We start from the raw sequence: 21,447 nt of genomic DNA, 5'->3' as shown, positions 1-21,447 counted from the left end.
CATTTCACTGTGTCCTGTAGCAACTGCATGAGGTAATGCTATGGCAAGAAAACTGGGACTCAATGGCCAGAGAGGTGGAATTCCAAAACCAGGAGTTAAATAGAGTTAAATGCCATTTTAAGAGTCTTTCATGAGACAGAGAATGGTGGCCAGGTCACTTGACTCCTAAGGATCCCCTCAAGGCTCAGTCTTGCCACCACTCAACAGATGTCAACATTGTTTATGGAAAATGGGACACAGCAGTTAAGTAATCATCATTGGAGAATATTTCTTTTATAAAAGTAATTTTTTTGTAAAGTACTTTATTACACTGGGAAATTAGCACTGCTCACCTGAGGCAATTGTGAAAATACCTTTTGGTCCAGAGCAGGAGCTGGGGCAGCAGATGTCCTAATTAGTTTGTCCCTTCCAGCCCGGACTTGGTTTGTCTCCTTTGAAGGTAAGGTTGTGAAACTCAGTCTTGAGCAATCTTGAACTTCTGGAGACAGATTATAAGGAAGAAGAAAAAGCATTGCTCAAGAAACCTAGCCTCACAGGTTAACTTCAATGTGAGCAAATGATGAGACTGGCTAACAGTTCCAAATGACCAAAGTCAGAGAGCTGCATCTGGGAGTTGCTTGCACTTCCTTACCCTGTTTCCCCAGTGCATTGATTTAATTGTTAGAGTGTCCAAGAAGAGGACATAGTTAATAAGCTTGTTGCGTTAGGAACAAGGATAGTAAAGGCTTATTAATTTTTCTCTTTCCCTTCTTTCCTCCCTCCCTCCCTCCCTCCCTCCCTCCCTCCCTCCCTCCCTCCCTCCCTCCCTTCCTTCCTTCCTTCCTTCCTTCCTTCCTTCCTTCCTTCCTTCCTTCCTTCCTTCCCTCTTTCCTCTATTTCCTCTAGTAGAGTTGCTCATTTATTTATTCATTCATTCATTCAGCAAATATTTTCCAAGTGTCAGTTACATGCAGATAATGTACTAGGTGCTGGGTTAACAGCATTGGAAGAAACAAGCTTGACTGGATCCTAAAGTGATAGAACATAAAGTCTGTTTGTAGGGGACAGAAAAGAGGAACAGTTGGAAATGTAAGCAAAAAACACTAATTGCAAATTGTGCAAATACTAAAAAGAAGTGTTTGTAAAGAGTGTATGAGATCAGGGTCTTATAATTAAAATATAGGAGATTGGTTGAAACCTGTCTGAGAAGGAAACATTTAAAGGAGACTTCAAAGGATGAGAAGTAGCCAGCCACGGGAACACCCTGAGGCAGGGAAGCACTCCGTGAGTTCAGGAAATGTCTTCGTGGCTGGGGCAGTGTGAAATAAAGTGGCTCAGCTTGGGGAGGGAAGCAGGTGTAGACCATGCGGGCAATTTTCTTTCTTTTTGAGCACTTCAGTAGCCTCAGCTGCAAAATGAGTTGCTGTGACCACAGCTGACTTTAGCGATCATTTGGCATTATGTGTGAATCCTTTCTTACTACGGATTTCCATATCAAAATGTTCTAGTTCTGGTCTGGGTGCTAAAGGTGGCATCCATACTTAGGTTAGGTGGGGAGCTGAAATGCCTACAGCAAGCTTATCAACCATGGCATTATTTTGAACCAGATAATTTTTTTTGTTGTGGAGGTTGGGGAGCAGCTGTCCTCTGCACTGTAGGATATTTAGCAGTATTGTTGGCCTCTACTACCCATCAGATGTCAGTGGCACCTCTAACCCAGTTGAGAGTGACCAGAAATGTCTCTAGCCGTTTTCAGATGTCTCCTTAGGGGCAAAATCACCCTTGGTTACAAAACACTGGCCTGTATATAGGATGAGACAGTAACTCCAACAAGCAGGCCCAGTACGAGCTAAGAAATGGAATCTGACACATGGCCTAAGTGTTGGGGAAAAAAGCACGGCACAGGCCATGGGAAAAGGGAGAAGAGCCCTTGCTCATTTCTTGCTTGCTCTGGCTGATTCGTTCTTTTTGTCCTAAGGCTTCAGTGCTCACAATTAGATTGTCCATATCTTGGGTTCATGACATATTGTCAGTATTTACCCATGATGTGTTACATTTATTTAGTTAGTTAATTAAACCTCTATCACAATGTGATGACCCAACAACCCCAAACAAAAACTAGGACCTTGACAATACCTTACATTTGATAATGTAGCTCCTCACCTCCCTGCCTTGCCCCAGTACAGGTAAGCATCGTCTTGCCTCATGCATTTATTATTCCCTTGCTTTTCTTTCCATGGAGTTTTTTTTTACCTAAGTGTATCCTAAAAATATTTTAAATTTTAGTTGTTTTTAACCTTATGGAAAGGTTATCATGCTGATGTAATCCTTCTCACTGACTTGTTTCACTTGCTATTTATTTTATGTTACTAAGAGTCAGCCATACTGTTAGGTGTTGCTGGAGCTGATTTGTTCACGATGCTGTTTAAGATCACACTGTGTGAAGGCACCTCAAGCCCCATTTCAATGGATGGTGTTGGGTTAATTCCTGGGTAATTTTGCACATCTCCTGGTGCTCTCGAGGTGATTCTTGCAGTGCAAGAATGTGTGTGAAGTGTTTTCAAAATTTCTGATTTATTTTAAAGAGAAGGTAGAAGTCAGAATTTTTATATGAAAATAACTGAGGACTGATTTAAAGTTTTAAGAACTACTTAGGAGGTCATCAGTACAACTGTGCAGATCATAAATGTTAAGCCCCTAATTTAAGACTTCTGGATTACATCATTCAGGTTAAAAATCTCTCATCTTCTGGATTTAGAAGTCAAGTTCATTTACAGGACACTTACAAAATCGTCCTTCAGCAAGGAAGTGTGTGAAACAAGAAACTACTGAGGCAGAAATTTAACTAGGGCTTGGGGTTGGGATGAACAGTGGGGTGAGTTAATTCCTTCAGCATGATTGGTTGTAGTGCATAGGAATTATTAGTAAAACTTTTCCTTCACATCCAAAGTAAGGGCAAAGATATTATCTTTAGGGAGGTAAACTTTAAAAAATGAATTATTCAAACTTTCAAATATTTGAGGAAGCCAGTAGAGAAATGCAAAATTGTCTTACAGAGAATAAATGGCTCCCAGACCAACAGGATTTGTGTTTGTAATTTGATGGTATGAATTAATATGTTTAAAGAAAGCATATTACTCAGGGTAGAAGATGGTCTGATACGACTCCAGAGTCCATTTTATCTTTTTTAAAAAAGATTGTGTTTATTTTTTAGAGAGAGGGGAAGAGAGGGAGAAAGAGAGAGAGAGAGAAACATCAATTGGCTGCCTCCTTCATGCCCCCAACCTAGGACCCAGCCTGTAACCCAGGCATGTGCCTTGACTGGGAACTGAACCTGCGACAGTTTGTTTCACAGGCTGGTGCTCAACCCAGTGAGCCACATCAGCCAGGGTTCTAGAATTCATTGTAAGCACTACGCTTCCTTAAAGCTCTATGGCAGGACAGTAACGACTATGGCAATGTTGCCATTAGGGAGAAAACAAACTCTTAATACCTACCCATATATTTATCTGGTTGTTGGGTAGTTATACACATATATCTCACTCTCTCATTACACTCCACCTCTGAGACCTGGTTAACTTGAGTCTTTCCTGCTGGCAGCCATGGGAGGAGAAGGCTGAGAGCCACTCTCAGGACTTGTTGAACCTTGGGTGATCACATCACCCTGTAAGGATCCTTGGAATCAGCACTGTGCTGCTCTTATCGTCACCCTCACCTGTACCTGCATTTCCATGAGCTTCTGTCTTCATACCGCTACATTCACTACGCATTTACTTAGTGTCAGGCCCTAAGTTAAGTACAGAGTCTAAACCCTGAAGGGTCGGCCTTGGTTCAGCCTTAGGAACCCGCTGGGGCAGGGTCTTTTCTAGACTCTGGGAACCTCCTGGATCTCTGAGGAGTTTATGTGTCTGCGTCTCTGTGTATTTCTCTGGGGAGAGAGTCTATAGATTTTTCAGGGCTTCTGTTGGCTTTGGCAACTACTTGTTAACAAACTTTAAACCACTGTTTTGGGGAGCACAGTTTGACTTCTTGATTATAGGGCCTCTGCAGGGAGAAGGCCTGTACACCTGGAAGCTAAAGTTTAAGCCTTTTACAGGGAGACAAAAGATCTAGATGCCGAGGAACAGAGGAGGAGGAGAGCCTGCAGGTAGGAAGGGGATAAAGAAAGGGACATTGCACTGTTTCGTAAAGCATGTAGACTGCCCTGAGTGTAATGTCCTCCTGACATTTTCCCAATATTCTATTTTTGGCTGAGTGATTCCTTTTTTGTGGGAGGTAAGGGTGGGTGGAGTGTGGAGTAGCTAGGATAGTTCCCTTGAGCATTTCCAGGGACATGGAAGGCACTCACTCCATAAGGTAAGATGTAAATTGCTACAGGGTTATAAAAAAACAGCACCATGCTCATTTTTGCAATTTTAAACCCAGTACCTATTAATGGTCCTTGCAGTGTGATTCACTTTAAGTTAGTACAGTTCAATTTACTTCAACAAACAGTAATTGAAAATTCCTTATCCACATTATTTCAGCTTCTCTACTGAAAATTTGGCAGTGGATTATGGGTCATGAGTTACTAACAGGGGTATGGAGCCACAGGACTGAGAGCAGGCAAGCTTTTAGAGTCATGCTCTGGTATAACCAGGGGAGTATTCACCTAGCTTGCCTGAAACACTTCTGATCTACCCCTGGTGTTCCAGTGTTACTAATAAGACCTCATTTAGATGACAATTTTTATAGTCATCTCTCTATACAATGCTTTTATTTATCCAAACTTAACTATCATATCTACTTATGTGTCTCTCTTCCTATTAAACCAAGGAGCTTCTTGAGGCTAGAGACATGGTCTCCTCCATCTCTGGGCCTAACACATGCCTGCTATGTGAGGGACACTTAAAAACATTTGTTAAATTGAACTGAAATTCTAGATAGAATGAAAAAGAGCCTTAGAGTAAAAATGACCGGCTCACATTATCTTTCATGTGCTGCAAAAGTCTAGACTGGAAGCTCAATTTAGAGTTAAAGATGAGCTAGCTGTATGCCTTAGGAAACTTATTTATTCTCTTTTTTTTAAACAAAATGTGTAAAGTGCTTTTAAGTGCTCGATTAATGTTAGCTGCTATAATTGTCACCAAATAATTGCTAATAATAATTATTACATATAATGCCTTTACACTTCAGTTTTTCTTAGCTAGAAAATGAGGATAATAATTCCTGCTTGCTTAAATTTGATAATGAACATGAAGACACTTTGGAAACTGCAGAGGGCTCTCATTGCATAGCCTGGAAAAGAATGCATGGTCGCAGGGAGGTTTGTTCTGTAGAACTGGTGTGACTCAGGCAGATTAGATGGAGCTCAATGGCAATAGAGGGAAGCTTTTAAATATATTGTAAAAAGATGATAAAATGGCTCAGCTGGATGGTAGAAGTTGGTCTATTTTAAAATGTCATAACATTAAATGCACATGAGAAAAGATGGCAGATGATCTCAGGACAGGTATGGGATTTAGGATGGGGACCCTGCACAATGTGGGATCTCAAAGCATTGCTTCAGGTATGATGAGAGAACAGAGCCATTCCGGTCTTGACATCTGGAGAGCAACATTGAGCTTGGGACGGAAGAGTTTTTGTGGCAGGAAAGACATTCTATTTTGCAAACTCAGTCAAGAGCTTGCATTTGTGAACTATTGTGAACATTTATTCAAGGCATACCAAATGTGGACACTACCCATGAAAGCCATTCAGCACCTGCATGTGCCGCTAATGAGAGGGAAGTGCCTAATAATTACACATGAAGGCAGCTTCGGCCAGGGATCACAGAACCTTTTCTGATAATGTAATCTTTGTCAAGGGACACCGAGAAGCTGGTGGATTTAAAGTTGCATATTTTGGCTCCATGTTATCCTAGCAGGCGATTCTAACAAGAACAGAACTATTGACACTAGGAATTCTTATGTCTGAGTGCCAATAAACAAAGGGGTAGAATTTCAGATCTATGTTTGGGGAGATTGTAAAATAGAGGTAAGTGTAGCAACTGTAGCAGAGTAAATACTTATATAGATAGCATTTACACATATTAACTAATTTAAGCTTTATAGCAATCCTGTGAGGTGGTACTAGCACCGCCCCCTTTTTATGGATGACGACCTGAGGAATAAAGAGGTTAAATAACCTCCTCAACGTCTCACCCAGCAAGCAGTAGAGCTAGGCTGTGAACCCAAAGTGTCTTGGTCCAGAGAATGTGCTTTTCACCAGGACACTCTACTTCCTGATTTGAGCCATTCTGACCAGTATAGCATGTACTACGGCTTTGTGTGATATAGCTGTGAAATTGAGGCCATAAACTTCAGGGGTGGTTTCCTATTCTGTCTCAGGCTTGGCTTAGAAGGAAGAAGTTTGTCCAAATTATAAATGTTTTAGCAGTACATTCTTATCTTGTTCATATTTGTATCCTCCAGGGCTTCATATCCCCTAATGGCATGTGGCAGGTGCTCAAAAAGCATCAGTCAAAATAAATCAAATAGTCTCTATGACTTTTCCCTCTTGCTGTGAAATTCTTTTTGTTATTGAACAAGAGAGGAGGGTGTGAATGCATAGCTCTACCTCAAGTCCCTAAAGGAAGGTTGGCATTTTGTTGTTCATCCTCCTGCAGTTAAACACTTTAACTAAATCCTAACTCCAAACTGAAGGCCTGGCTCGAGTCCCTCTCTGTAAGAGGCTGTTGGTCCCAGCCAAGGGAATCACTCATTGCTGGGGTCACTTAGTGCTCCTGGCACATGTCTCATGGTCATGTCTGTGAAGACTGTGGATCACGCTTAAGACTTGGAGGCTGACAGACCTGGGTTTGAATACTGGTACCCAAACTTAGCTGTGTGGCCTTGAAGAAGTCATTCCATTAAGCCTTTGTGAGCCCAGCATCATCATTTATGACGTAGGGGTGATATCCTATGCAGGGGATGATTGTGAGATTCCAACAAGACAACAGAGCACCTAGCATAGTGCTTGGCATGGGACAGCTGAGTGCTCAAATTGTAGAAACAGAATTTCCCAGTTAGATTGCAACTTCTTGGAGGCCTGGGATCATATCTTACACTGTCAGGGATTCTTTTTCACTCTCTCAGCACCTCAGTCTGTCCTCCCCTCATCCTGCTCAACTTCTACTCTTTGTCCCCAGTTTCACCACCAAAATCCCAATTTGTTGTTGCTTATTGTGCTTACCCAATAACTGGAGTCATTTTGGTTCTGCCCCAGGAGATATTTGGATACCAGACTCACAGCTGCCGGAAAACCCTCTGCCTTGCTGGGTCTATCTTCTCATTTGGGATCCTCCCCTTGGTGTTTTACTGGAGACCTGCTTGGCACGTGTGGGCAAACTGCATCCCATGTTCCTTGCAAGAAGCAGACGTTGTGTTACTGAGGACAACAGTAAGTGTGTACTTGGTTTTGTACCGAGTGGCCCTTTCTTTTAGATCTTGTGTTACGGGATGGTTGTGGAGAGATGTACGCAAAGCAGGGGGCAGAAGGAGGCTCCAGCCTCAGATTCCCTCACAGCCTTGCCTTTACTTATTTACCAAGAACTCAATAATCTATGTATTATGGGATGTCACACAGTATTTCTTTTAAACTTGTGAGTTGTATGAATATTAGAGCAGAGAATAACCATGTTAATAACTAAAAATAATAGGTAGTGGGGAGTAGTTAAGTCAGGCTATAGGCTACAGAATTTACTTTGATTCTTCCCCCAGCATACAGAATATGTATGCTGACATATTCATGCCTATTCCAGTCCCTACTCTGCCGGGGGAACTCTGGAGAAAAGGAGGGAAGGGGTAGGTAGGAGATGGGGAGCACTCCTCCAAGGAGGATGTTGTCTTCCCCTGCTCATTTGAGAGAGCCACAGCTATTGATAGGAGTATGTTTCATCTTGCAGGCATGCCAGTGTAAGCAATGCAATCATCTTGTCTCCAAGGTCATTGCCTTTCTCTGCCAACACAAGGTTCTAGCATTAAGTGAATTTCCTTCCACAATACTTCCTCCTAGCACTCATTACACTTAGGCAATATGCACAGTTTCTGCTGGGTTGTCAGCTCCACAAGGAAGGCTCTTTTCTAACTCCATTTTGCAGGGATTCCATAAAGAAGTGGTGGCTGAAGGCTGACATGGACATTTATATTGATGGGCATCAAAGGATGGTCTCAGGAAGCATGCTTTTCTGCCTGGGTGTTTCTAATACAGTGATCCCTCACCTGTCTCAGGAGTTACATTCCAGGGACCCCCATAATAGGTGAAAATCCATGAAGTAGCAATGTTATATTTATTTTATTATTTATATATATTTTAAGGCTTTATAAACCCTTCCCATACTCCTATAAACCTTTCCTACTCTCTTATTAACCTTTCCCACATTCTTATAAACACTTCATATGCTCTTAAGCACTTTCTACACTCTCAAACCTACGTAATTTTAACAACATATAAAATTCTATATGGGTACTCACCAAGTGAAGTATACAATTGTCCCTCGCTATATCCGCAGTTCACTGATTGCAGCTTCACTGTATATCAGGCTTTTTAAAACCAGAGATACAGTGAAGTGACTCTAATCCTCATTAGATTTGGTTTGGAGACCATGTATTTGCATTTTTAACAAGTTCTTAATTGGTGCAGGTGTTTCTGAGAAGGCCATACTCTGAGAGTCACTGCTGTAGATAGTTATCATTTCTGCTTATGAGTTCACTTGATCCTTGGCAAAGGAATAGAAGCCTGGACATTTGCTTTATGATTCCAATTTAGCAAAATGTTGTAAGTGGTCTTTTTTGTACAGAGTCTAAGTTTCTTCCTGGAGCAGGAATAGAGAGAGGTTTGCTTTCTGTAGTTCCAAGTTGAGACATAAGGACATGTGGAAGACCACATATTTGGCATTCTTTTATAGACCAACCACCTCCATGTGAACTTAAGGATCTATGAGATCCTTATTTTCTGGCATGAAAGAAGAATTTCGAAAAGTCTTATATCTAACACATATGTACTTCAATTTCCCAGAACAAGTTATCAGTGGGTGATGCTTTTACTGTAGCAGGAGCAACCTCGGACACAGCAAAGCTTTCTGCCTTTCAGAGCACATCAACAGACTTCAGATCTGAGACTGCTTGGCTGAGCTGTATATACTCTCTGAGGTTGCTGGCAGAACCAAGACATAGGTAGGAATAAGAGGAAATGAGCAGGAAATGGCAAGGGAAGGAAGAAAAATGAAAGAAATGGTGAGGAAGTTGGCAAAAGAAAAATGAGGTTGAAAAGAGAGAAAGTTCTAGTAAGAGTGAAAGAAATAAGGACGTGTCAATTAACAGGAAGTGAGTACATTTTGGGATTTGGAGGCAAAAGTTTTGAAGTCTAGTCCTAGCACCTTTGGTGTGTTACACCTTAGATTTGTTACCTAATCTGAAGGTAGCAAATGGGACTATTAAAGGTATTTGTTCTTTTTGAGGGCTGGTGTGAAGATCAAGTGAGATTATGTATGCAAAATCTATTAGCAAACTATGAAATTCATTATTGAAGACTATTGTATGTATGTGTGTGCATGTATTATTGCTCAACCAACACCACGAGCTTGCTATAACAGAGAGCTTGCTGTAGACTAGGCACATCCATGTCCAATGGCTCTGCTCATTGGATGCCTGTTCTCTTCTAATTAGTTAGAAGGACTGGCATTCCCTTTTAGAACAAGAGACATGCGGAGGGTTTCCTGTGTCTGGGAATCCTCAACACACATGGATACCCAATCAAGTTACCTCTCCTAGTTGTATGTTGTCAGCTTTACAACTGGACATATACCGGAAAGATTAAAAAAGTCATCGGTGCCTCAGGAAGCCGCACTCCCTTATCCTGACTCTCTTTGTCTCTTTGACAGTCTATTAAGCTCCTCCCTCTACCATTTCACTGCTCTTCTCAACTAACCTGAACAGTTGAAACCAGCTTCAATCTTGTCTTTTTCATCTTGATTTCTGCTTTAATTTTTAATTACCTGCTCCTGTGCGTCATTTTAAATGGATTTGCTATGCTAGAGACTCTCTAAATAAATGAGGTTCCAAATTATTCATTATGTAATTAGACAAGAATTCAGTTATTTCTGAACCTTAGATAAAAATAAGCTTTGGGCACCAATAGTTTAAAAGTCTGCTGCTATGTTATTTGCATTAAAATGACACCTTAAAACAGATTTAATTTGAATTATATTACAATAGCTGGACTGTAAAGACTTTCTGTTAAGGAGAACTAGATGACTTGAAAATATGTTGTATGTATGTTTTTTATGTTATTAAAAAATCAGTACTTGGTATTTATCATCAATCTCACACTGGTAAGATTAAAGATCATTATCACTGACACTGATTAGGTAGTAATTTCTTAACATTTAGAAAAAAGGGCCATGATGCACTAACTGAAAGTCTTTAGTACCCAGTTTATTTTCAGTTCTCCTTGTCATAGTAAGTGCCTTTATGAGCAAGATTTTTCTAAAAGGTAAGAGCAATTACACTTTTATAATTTTAGAAGGAGCATGTTATTCATTATTCATATAATTTAAAATTTTAACCACTATCTGTAGCAATGCCACATTTCAGTTCAAATAACATGATTTATATTCACTGGCATTTTGAATTCAGATGCTTCTGATAATTTCCATAGTTTTCATCTTTGTTATAATTACACACACAATTTTTCCTTTACAGTAATTGTATGCCACATGTTGTCAAAGACCCATATTGTGCAGAGGAGGACTTAGTGCTGACTGGTTATTAGGCCTTAAGGAGAGATTTCATTTCAATGTTTTAACAGTTAGACCATTTCCCCTTCATTTTCACCTAAAGATATCAGTGCTTAGGGGCCTTCTTTTTGCAAACTTAGAAATTCTGCAAATCAGCCATGCAAATGTGGTCTAAAGTCTATGAGACCACCAGGTTATTCATCAACCAAAAATATATATGTTCATATTTCCTGAAGCCTTTACCTCTCACCTCTCACTTCCTCTGCAACCTGGTCTCTCTAAGTCCAGACTTCCCACATCAACACCATTTTCTATGTTTTGTCTATGCTTGTACTCATAAAATTTCATCTGATACTCTCTATCTCCTTCCTTCCTTCCTTCCTTCCTTCCTTCCTTCCTTCATTCATTCATTCATTATTGGTACATTATTATTTATTCATTCAATAAATATTTGTTGAGCTCCAATCATGTTCCAGATATTATTATAAGCATTGAGAATATAACTATCAGATGGCTGGTCAAGATGGTGGCCTAGGTAAACATGGCTCACCTCCTTGCACAACTGCATCAAAATGACAACTAAAATATAGAACAACCACCACTCAGAGCTGTCATAAATTGAGAAGAATGGATGTCTGACAACTATGGAATTATAGAAACCACACCCATCCAGACTGGTAGGAGTGGCGGAGATGCAGAGTGGGTTGGTCCCACATCCACTTGTGGTGGATAAAAATTCAGGAGGGATATCTCAGGAGCAAGGAGTCCCAGCCCAACATGAGGAGTCTCGGCCCTACATCAGGCTCCCCACCTCAGGGTTCCAGTTCCAAGAAAATTAAGTCCCCATGGCTACAAAAAACCAGTGGAGATTGAGTCAGTGGAAGAAACTTCTGGAGTTCCAAGCACTTTCCCTTAGAGACCCTACAAATGGACTTACTCAGACTCACTAGCTCTGAGCTCCAGCACCTGGTTAGCAGCTTGAAAGGCACCAGTGGCATACAAGTAGGAACTGAAGTGTCTGGCATCAAAGTGGGATTTGGGGGACAGCTTTATCCCAAATAGGTAGGCAGAGGCCATTGTCCCTTTTCTGAGCCTTCCCCCAACAGAACCACAGAGCCATCAGGCTGCCATATCTGAGAATCCATCAACCTGGCTAACACTCTTTGCCCCACCTTGGAGATCCCCTGAGACTCCATCCCACTCAACTTACAGGCTCACCCAAACTATTAACCATGACTTATCCATATGAATGGCTGGTCTTGGATCATGCTTCAGAACTTCCTAAATCCTATCAAATAAGCAACAGCCAGCCTCAGTAAGCTCCCAGCCCCTGTACCTCTTGCTAAGTGGTCCCAGGCCCAACACTAGCCGCAATGAGCCTAGATTGACAGTTTGACTTCACCTGGGAATCTCCAAGCCCAGCACAAGTAGCAGATATCTCAGATTGCTTTATAGCCCAGGCAGATGGTCTCAGGCAGAACATAGTTGGGGGCTGACCTTGGCCTGCATACCCTGCCCCTGCACAACTGACACTTCAGAGAAGACAGAGGTTGGTGGTTGGTGGTCACAGCCAGTCCTTGCAGCTGACTGGCCTGGGTAAATCCTCCCATTGATCTGCCAATAGCAATGACAGCTCAACTATAAGAGGAGGTTATATTGAGCCCACACGAAGGTGCACCTTGAGTACTGAGCTTGGGTGATAGAGGAGGCTGTGCCATTAGATCCTACAAGACACCTACCATATTAGGCCACACTACCAAGACAGGGAGTCATAACAGCTCTACCTAAATACACAGAAACAAACACAGGGCAGCTGCCAAAATGAAGAAACAAAGAAATGTGGCCTAAGTAAAAGAATAGATCAAAAATCCAGAAAAAGAACTAAGCAAAATGGAGAGAAGTGATCTATCAGATGCAGAGTTGAAAACATTATTTATAAGGATGTTCAAGGAACTTAGTGAGGACTTCAATAGCATAAAAAATACCCAGTCAGAAAAGAAATACACTAATTGAAATGAAAAATTTATAAGGAAACAACAGTAGAGTGGATGAAGCTGAGAATCAAATCAATGATTTGGAACATAAGGAAACAAAAAACAACCAGTCAGAACAACAAGGAGAAAAAAGAATAATAATAAAAAAAGAGGATAGTGCAAGCAGCCTCTGGGACAACTTCAGGTACTCCAACATTTGCATTTGCAGCGGTACCAGAAGGAGAAGAGGAAGAACAAGAAATTGGGAATCTGTTAAAAAAGGAATGAAAGAAAACTTCCCTAATTTGGTGAAGGAAATAAACATGCAAGTCCAGGAAGCACAGTGAGTCCTAAACAAGATGGATGCAAAGAGGCCCACTCCAAGATATATCATAATTAAAATGCCAAAGGTTAATGATAAAGAGAGAATCTTAAAAGCAGCGAAAGAAAAGCAGTTAATTGCCTACAGGGGAGTTCCCATAAGATTGTCACCTGACTCCTCAAAAGAAACTTTGCAGGCTAGAACGAACTGGCAAGAAATATTCAAAGCCATGAAAAACAAGGACCTACAGCCAAGATTGCTCCACCCAGCAAAGCTATCATTTAGAATTGAAGGGCAGATAAAGACCTTCCCAGGCAGAATAAACCAAAGGAGTTCCTCATTACCAAACCATTATTATATGAAATATAAAGGGACTTATTTAAGAAAAAGAACATCAAAACTATGAAAAATAAATTGGCAATAAATACATATCTATTAACAATTGAATCTAAAAAACAGACTAAACAAATAAGATGAACAGAGACAGAATCATGGATATGGACAGTGATGGTTATCTGATGTGAGGGGGCTATAGGGGAATGGTTGAAAAGGTGAGAGAATTAAGAAGGACAAATGGGTAATCACAGAATGGCCATGGGGATGTAAAGTACAGTATAGGAAATGGAGTAGCCAAAGAACTTACATGCATGACCCATGGACATGAACAATGTTGTGGGGACTGCCTGAGGGAGTAGTGGGTGCTGGGTGAGGGGGACAAAAGGGAGAAAATTGGGACAGCTGTAACACCATAATGAATAAAATAGAATTTAAAAGAGAGAATATAGGTATGAACAAAACAGAAATCTCTATCCTTACAGAGTGAAATTCTGGTGAGAAGTCAACTCAAACACACACACATGCACACACTCATACCCACACATTATCTATAGAGTAAATACTATCTTCTCTATTAAGTCTTTGCTGGTTCACTGCCTGCCCCTGTTCTGTGGGGAATTAATGATCTTTTCTTCATTCTCTTTTAGGTTTGTATTTTCATCTCCAATTGCTATAATGCTTTTAGCAGTCTACCTTGTATTAAAATGGTATTCCTTTTACATTTTAGGAAATAGCATCTCGTTGATTATTTAATTCTCATAACAATGCTGGAAAGTGGGCATTATCCTCTTTAGTTTACAAATGAGTGAACAAATAACTTTGCTGACTAATAAACGTTAGCCAGTTTCCTTCCTTCCCCTCTTTCTCCCTTCCTCTCTTATTCATAAGTTTGATGAACACAGGTCATGTATGAGACACAGTGGTAGCTCATGGGCAGGGGGCAAAGAGTATAACAATCAGCAAAGATTCATGATTATGGTGGGATTATAGAATAGGGATTTGATCAAGTCAAGAAAGACAGGATAGACTGTCCTAAGCTCTTAACAGATGTTAAGAGTTAAAAGGTGATTGTGGCTAGTGAGGAGGAGCACATGGGGAATGGTCCAGTAAAGGGCATAGGTGGATATAGAACTTGAACCTATCTTCTGACTCTCAAAATCCAGAGTGTTTTCTATTATGCCACATTTCTTTTTATAGCTTTTACTTCTATTAGATCATAAGCTCTTTGAACACAGTAAGCAATACTTACTTTTCATTCCCCACAGCACCTAGCACATGGCTGCAGCAGCTGCTCAGTATTTATTTAATTCAATTAAATAAATATATTGAATCTGTAATAAATGGTTTCTACCAGCACCCTATTACAAAGACACCAAAGTAAAACATTGTGATTGAGAAAGAAAAGATAGTTTTATGTTTTTTTATGAACATATTCCCTCTTCTGAATCCCATTCCCCCCACCTTCCTTTTCAACCTGGTTTTCCCTTAGACATCCAGGTAGAAATACCTGAGATGCTGTGGGATGGCCTTTCAGAAATGATTCTATGTGAAGGCAAATAGTTTTGCAGCCATTATCCTTTATAACACAGGGCCATTTATTTTGTGATTTATACTTCACAAAGTATTTGCATATATATTGTCTCATTTGGTCTTATCTGGTAGAAGTTATTTTTTCCCCATTTTATAGCTAGAGGCAGAGAAAAGTCAAAGAAATGCTCAGGGATCCTGGCTGTAAGCAATGAAAGCAAAACTTCTACTGAGAGTTGAACTAGAGTCCAAGCTGGAGACCTTACTACTCCCTGTCCAGGGACCAGACTCTACAGAGGCATATAGTGAAGTGGTTTGTGAGTAAAGAGTGGAGCCTTAGTCCCTGAGTTTGATTCCTGCTTCTCTTGACCTACCTTGGGCAATGTATTAGCTCAGGCTTCCATAACAATACCCCAGATGGCTCATTAAACAACAGAAATTTCTCACTGTTTTTGGAAAAGAGAAGTCCAAGATCAAGGTGTTGGCAGGGCTGGTTCCTGGCTTGCAGACGGCAAGCTGCCTTCTCTCTGTGTTCTTACATGGCAGAGAGAGAGGGAGCTCCCGTGTCTCTACCTCTTCTTATATGAGCATCAGTCCTGTTGGATTAGGGCATCACCCTTATGATTGCACTTACCCTTAATTTCCCTCTTAAAGGCCCTATCTGCAAATGCAGGCACATTGGGGGACTGTATGAATTTTGGGGAGTTCAGTCCATAATAGGCAAGTTACCTTCTTTCTGCCTCCCTTTTCTCTTCTGTTAAGTGGGGCTAATGACAGTGCCCACCTTGCCATAGGGAGTAAAAGAGTGGTATGCGTAAACCCTGAGATGAAACTGTGCCTGGTATGCAGACATTCCATGGTCATCAGTTGTTATATACATTTGAAAACCAATTTTAACTTTTTATTCATTACTTCTTTTTTCCAGTTTGTTCGTTTATTTATTTATTTATTTATTTATTTATTTATTTATTTATTTATATTATTATTCAAGTACAGTTGTCTCCATTTTCCTGCCACCACTTTCCCCCACCCACCCATCCCACCTCCTACCCTCCATCCTACCCCTTTGGCTTTGTCCATGGGTCCTTTATACATGTTCCATGGCGACCTTCCCCTTCTTAACCATACAGTGCATCTGTGAGTATTTCAGACAATGAACCAACAAGCTTACTACTCCCTCTCTCTTCAGAAAATGACTACAAAAACAAAGAAACAGAAAACACAATCTCTGTGGAAACACATCCTGAGTTGGTCAGGATTTTCTTTTTTTGCATACATAGACATAGCTTCTGCTTTGTCATATAATGTCACTGCACTGGTTATTCACCCTCTCATTTTTATTTTGGTCAACATATTACAGGAGTACTGAGAAAATAATCAGTGTGATACTTTTCCAATGCTTGAAATTTTTTCTTTATATTTTTTAACTAAATCCTATGTTCTAGCCAATGTTGACTTTTTGGCAACTTTGGGATTATGAGGTCAAGGTGGGTAGTATACCAATGGGTCTGACGAAGAGGAGAAATGAGAAAGAAAAAAATGACACTTAAGTACAGAAAGAATAGTTGTGGTTTTTGCCAAAGTTATGTGTCTGTAGAAGTGGTACAGTGTTTTAGACAGAGTCTAAGAAATATGAGTTATTACTTTATCTGTAATTCTCTAAGTATTTCACCTCAGCTAGAGTTCAACTTTTCAGCATTGCAATGTCTCCATCTCCAAGGGAAAGTACTGATTTCCTAATGTCTCCTTGGAACTTTGAAATGGGTTACTTTTTTCATTCTAAGGCAAACTCAGAAGTACATTTTTGTGGGGAAAACTCCTACACAAGAGGACAGGTCACAGCATTGGCTTGAACTTAAAGTGACCATTATACTACTTTCAAATTTCAAGAGTTGAAGTTCTTAGAGCAAAAGTTTGGAAGATATTAAGCAAGGTCACTCACTTTACTAAAATATTAAAGCTAGTCTGGCCATTTTCAGGCTTAAGAAGTACAAGGCCACAGGAAATAAAAAAAATATCTAGGTTTTCTTCTCTTTCTGCCAAGTCAAACATAGATCCTCTGTGTACATTTAGTTCTTTGAAATGCACTAGAATTATTTTAAATTCTACTCTTTTAGAGCTTAAGGACTAGTCTGGTTAATTCTCTTGGTAAAGAGTAGATAATGCCTCCTCAATGAAATGAGGTGTTAAAAGTCTAGCTTGACGGCAGTTCGCATTATTGGTATTACAAAGCAATTATTTAAGGTAGTAGATCCTCTGATGCATTTAAGTATTTTATGAATCATTAACTGCTTGAGAAAGCTGGGAAACAGGTTAAAGTGGAAATAGGAATTTCTTTTTTTTAATTTTATTTTAATCATTGTTCGAGTACAGTTTTCTCCCTTTTACTCCCAATCCAGGCCCCCCACCCTGAAATAGGAATTTCTAGGTAAAGATTTTTTTTTTCAAGAAATGAAAAATAAATAGACTATCAGAGACTCCGAAGTTTCCTCAAAGGGGAAAGGAGTTCCTATTTACAGCTGTATCTCAGGAGCAACACACTGTGAAAAATGCAGCACAGCTGTACTCAACTAGCATTTGTTGTACCTGATACAGGCCAAACCTCAGATGAGCACAAATGTATTACTACGTTTCATCTTTCAAACATCCCCACTTGCCAGTTAAAGAAAATTAGGATGGGAATTTTTCAATGATTTTCAAGACTTGTTGGAGCTGAGACTTGAACTCAGGAAGGGGCTGTGCTCTTTCTATATTGGACAATGTCAAACTCAAAACTGATGATGTTACCTTGAGTGACCACTTCACCTTGCCATATTTGTCCTCAATTTCTTTGCCTTGTTTCACTAAAAAGTTAGGTGAATTTCTTTAAAAATATTGATGATTTTATAGAGTTTTTCTGAAAAAAAAAAGGTAGGTTTAATTTTGACTCATTCACACCAGACAGCTATTGTTGTGTTGGCTGTTATAATTTTTTAATTTGACAGTCTAAGGGAAAAGGGGTCAAGGCCCCTGACTAAATAGTCAGATATTGCATGTTTCAAAAATTCTTACTGCACACCAGTTGAAAATTACTGATTTGGGGGAAAGATCACCAAGAGAAATTAGGGAGATTCCCAAACTTTGAGTTGGACCCTAAAAAGATGGTTGGGATCTAGCCACGTGGAAACGTAAAGAGAGGAAAGAAGGCGTATTCCAGGCTAAGGAATCAGCAAGAGCAAAGGCATGTAGGGGGGCTTTTCCTGAGGAGAATTGATATAAGAGATTTAGCTACAACAACTACTATATCTTCTGCCTTTTGCAAAGTCCACTCAGACACTGTCTGTGAAAAAAGTGGGTGTGGTGGAGAAAATTCCAAGCTCTGGCCTACATTCATTCCCTAGGCATTACTTGTTTCCCAGGCTTGACTTCCCTTGCCATTCTTCCTAGCTCTATGGTTCACCAGGCATCCAAGTGGATTTTATGTGTATCATTTACCCCCTCAGATAATAACCACTGTTATTGTCACAACATTGTCTAAGGGACCATTGTGGTACCTGTTACTCAATCCACTGCTAGTTTTCTTCTGTGATGAGGTCATCAGTGAACTAACTGCAAAGGGAAGCAGCTTCAGTTAGAGTCATGAGAGAAGGCACCTTCTTCAATCCTACCTGTGCTAATATCTTGACAATTACCTTTGGGCATGTTCAGGCCATGTATTCAGTTTTTTTCCCCATTCATTCTTAGGCTGTCACTGAGCAGGTTACAATTGTCCACCCGACTGGAATATAAGGATCTTTGCCTTCAAGATAGTCTAGATCAATCAACTAAGAGAATACAAGACAGAAAGTGATTGGGAGCACAAGAGAGGGACAGTTAGAATCTTTTGAAGTTCGTATAGTGATAGTCCTCTATGTCTCTCTCCCACCCCTGACCTCACCCCCACTCTTGACCTCACCCTCACCCCCTGGAGTGGGTGTTAAAGGGGCTGTCCTGGAAGAGGTGGAATTAAACTTAAGCTTGAAAGCATGGTGACGGTTACCTGGGGTCCTCCCTCTCAGAGACTCACAGAAACTCCTTGGAATATTTGCTTTTTTTCCCTGTGAAAATGTGTATCTGGCCCATGGCTGGAGAATAATCAAGAAAACCAGCTTTGACTGTTAAACTGCCTCATGACCCAAGCTTTGTTGTGTGGGCCAGTGTCTCACATTCACATCCTCACTCAGTGACGACAAGACTTCTCAAGGCTCTGTATCTCCCAGCTTATATAATTCTGTCTAGACTATTGGCTAACTCCATAAACTTACAGAATTACATTCAAATGTTGTTTTTAGGTTTAATTTTAGCCTAATGACTTCCCTTACCTTCATGGGGGTTTTGGTGTCTATTTCCTCAGGATGAATTTCAAACCTACTCTTGGAAAAAGGTAGTGTGGATCTACCTGTCAGCACTAAACAGTGCATTTCATCTCACTCCTGACCACCCTCTCATTGCAGATGAGGAGTATATCATAAATAGAGCCATAAGAAAGCCAGACCTAAAGGTAGGTACACTCATGGTTACTGCTGATACAAGAAATATTAAATCTCCCCTCCCTAAAAATGTAAGAATAAATTCAGATCCTCCACTGTGCTAATTCTCAGTTGGCAGTGTAGAACATTTTAAATGGTTATGTGCAAACCTTGATAACAACCTTGGATAAATTACTAAACTTTGCCTACTTCTAATGTTAACTGATGAAATTTAATAAATTAAGGAATACAGAGATTAATATGGTGCCATGTGTACAGTAGATGCTCCATACGTACTAGTTCTTGGTAGCATTAAGCCCTGTATTATAATCTATGTAACAGAGCTTATTTTACAGTAAAGATATATCACCCAGGAATATCCCAGAGAGTCTGCTGTGCCTGCATGATGACCTTATTTTGAATCTGTCATTCAGTTGTATTTGAGGTACTCCCACCTCTCCATATTAAATGAGGATTATTTGGATTATGATTAATTAACATTCATATCAAAAATGTATTTTTATATGACAGACTATTTTCTTTTTAATTTATATATGTGCAAATAGCTGTTTAAATTCATTTTATGAGCTTAAGGTCAACTTAAAAAAGTAACACTCAATTGTTGAGCAGTTTCTGTATTGTCAATTGTTATTACCCAAATGGGACCATCAGAACAAACAAAAACAAAAGAGGTCAAGCACATCTAACATGTTGCTTAATCTTGTAGGTGGCCATTCACCTAGAAAAATAAGCATGCCAGGCTTGACATCTACCTGCATAAGACATTGGAAGTTTGGCTAATTACTGTCTCCCTGAGCCTTGTGTTACTTACTTATAAAATAAGAGTAATAACTCCATCTTTGCCTGTTTCTCAGGGCTGTTTGAACATAAAATGAGAAGATGGATATTAAGGTGGTTTGTGAACTGTCATGAGCTAGGTTCATAATGGGCTGAAACTTCAGTTAAAATCGGAAGAGATGTCACAGGCTAAGCCATGACAACACAGATGGCAATTAACAACATAACTGAAATGATAACCATTCAGGGCTATTTAGGGGAAGTTTGGAGACTGCAGCACAAGAACTTTGTCAAATTTGCAAGTACAAGCTACAGGGAGACTTTCAGAACCATCTTGCAGGATTGCATGCAGTACTGAAACAGAGAGCTTACAGGATGTTCTTACAACATATTTCGATATGAAATGAAGACCAGGAAGCCTGGAGAGGGGGAGCTTCCTGGTTCTCAGCAGAAAAATGAAATTCACCTCACAGCCGACACCTGATTTTCTAATTACTATTTCCTAGTCTCAAGTTCCAGGAAATGAGCAAATAAAAGCTCCACCCTTTGCAGGTATGGTGCTCACCCTCTTACCAGCTTCTAGAGCCTCAGAAAGTGATGAGGGAAGCAGAGGAACTCTAGGCAGCCATCCTTCCTGCTAGGGGAATCTCAAAAGTATTTAAAAGGTCTATGACAAGTCATTCTTCTAACTCTGTGAGGAATGGCCTTAGAAATTGTCAGGAGTGGATGGAATTTTTTATTTTCTGGCCTGAGGTATAAAACTTACCAGTAACTTCTTTATTTTTCATGATTGCTGCCTTCTGCTGCTGATGTTTTGTGTCTGTTGTGTTTAATAAATTTCTCAATCTTGGTTTGTGGTTTCACAGCCTCTTGATTGAGGTTCTCTATTTTGGCAAGGGCCTCAATTCTACCATCATTTGGCCTTCAAAATTTTTCCAACATGGATTTTGAACTTATAGATTTAATAAAGTAGGGAACCCTCCTTTTATATAATTTTAATTCTGGAAGTTAGGGGGTTTTCAGACCTTATTCTGAGACTAGCTTGACTATTAGATCCTTTGAGAAACTGGACTTTGGGTCCAGATGGACTTGAGTTCAATTCTAGCCTTGCTTCTTAATAGGGGCAATCATGGGCAAGTAAGTTGCTTAATCAAAACGAACTTTGGAGGTGAAGTGAAAATGAAAACAATACCTGTCCTACCTCAGGGTGATAAAAAGACCAAAGATAAGGTATAAACAGCTCCCAAGTACTCAATAAACAGTAACTAT

At 40.0% G+C, this 21,447-nt stretch overlaps 1 protein-coding gene across 1 annotated transcript in view; it reads left to right on the top strand.

Annotated features, from left to right (window-relative positions):
- Positions 1-21,447, top strand: part of ATP13A4 (ATPase 13A4) — a 116,357-nt gene that overhangs the window by 29,308 nt on the left and 65,602 nt on the right. The window contains exons 2-3 of the mRNA XM_045852075.1: positions 7,225-7,398; positions 19,266-19,412. Of these exons, the coding sequence (XP_045708031.1) occupies positions 7,225-7,398; positions 19,266-19,412 (321 nt within the window). The remainder of the gene's footprint in view (positions 1-7,224; positions 7,399-19,265; positions 19,413-21,447) is intronic.

This window comes from Phyllostomus hastatus, unplaced genomic scaffold (genome assembly GCF_019186645.2).
Source record: "Phyllostomus hastatus isolate PE091 unplaced genomic scaffold, TTU_PhHast_1.1 phas_contig_86, whole genome shotgun sequence".
Classification (NCBI taxonomy): Eukaryota; Metazoa; Chordata; class Mammalia; order Chiroptera; family Phyllostomidae; genus Phyllostomus; species Phyllostomus hastatus.
Note: the sequence above shows the minus strand (reverse complement) of the source record. Positions and strands in the feature narration are given on the sequence as shown.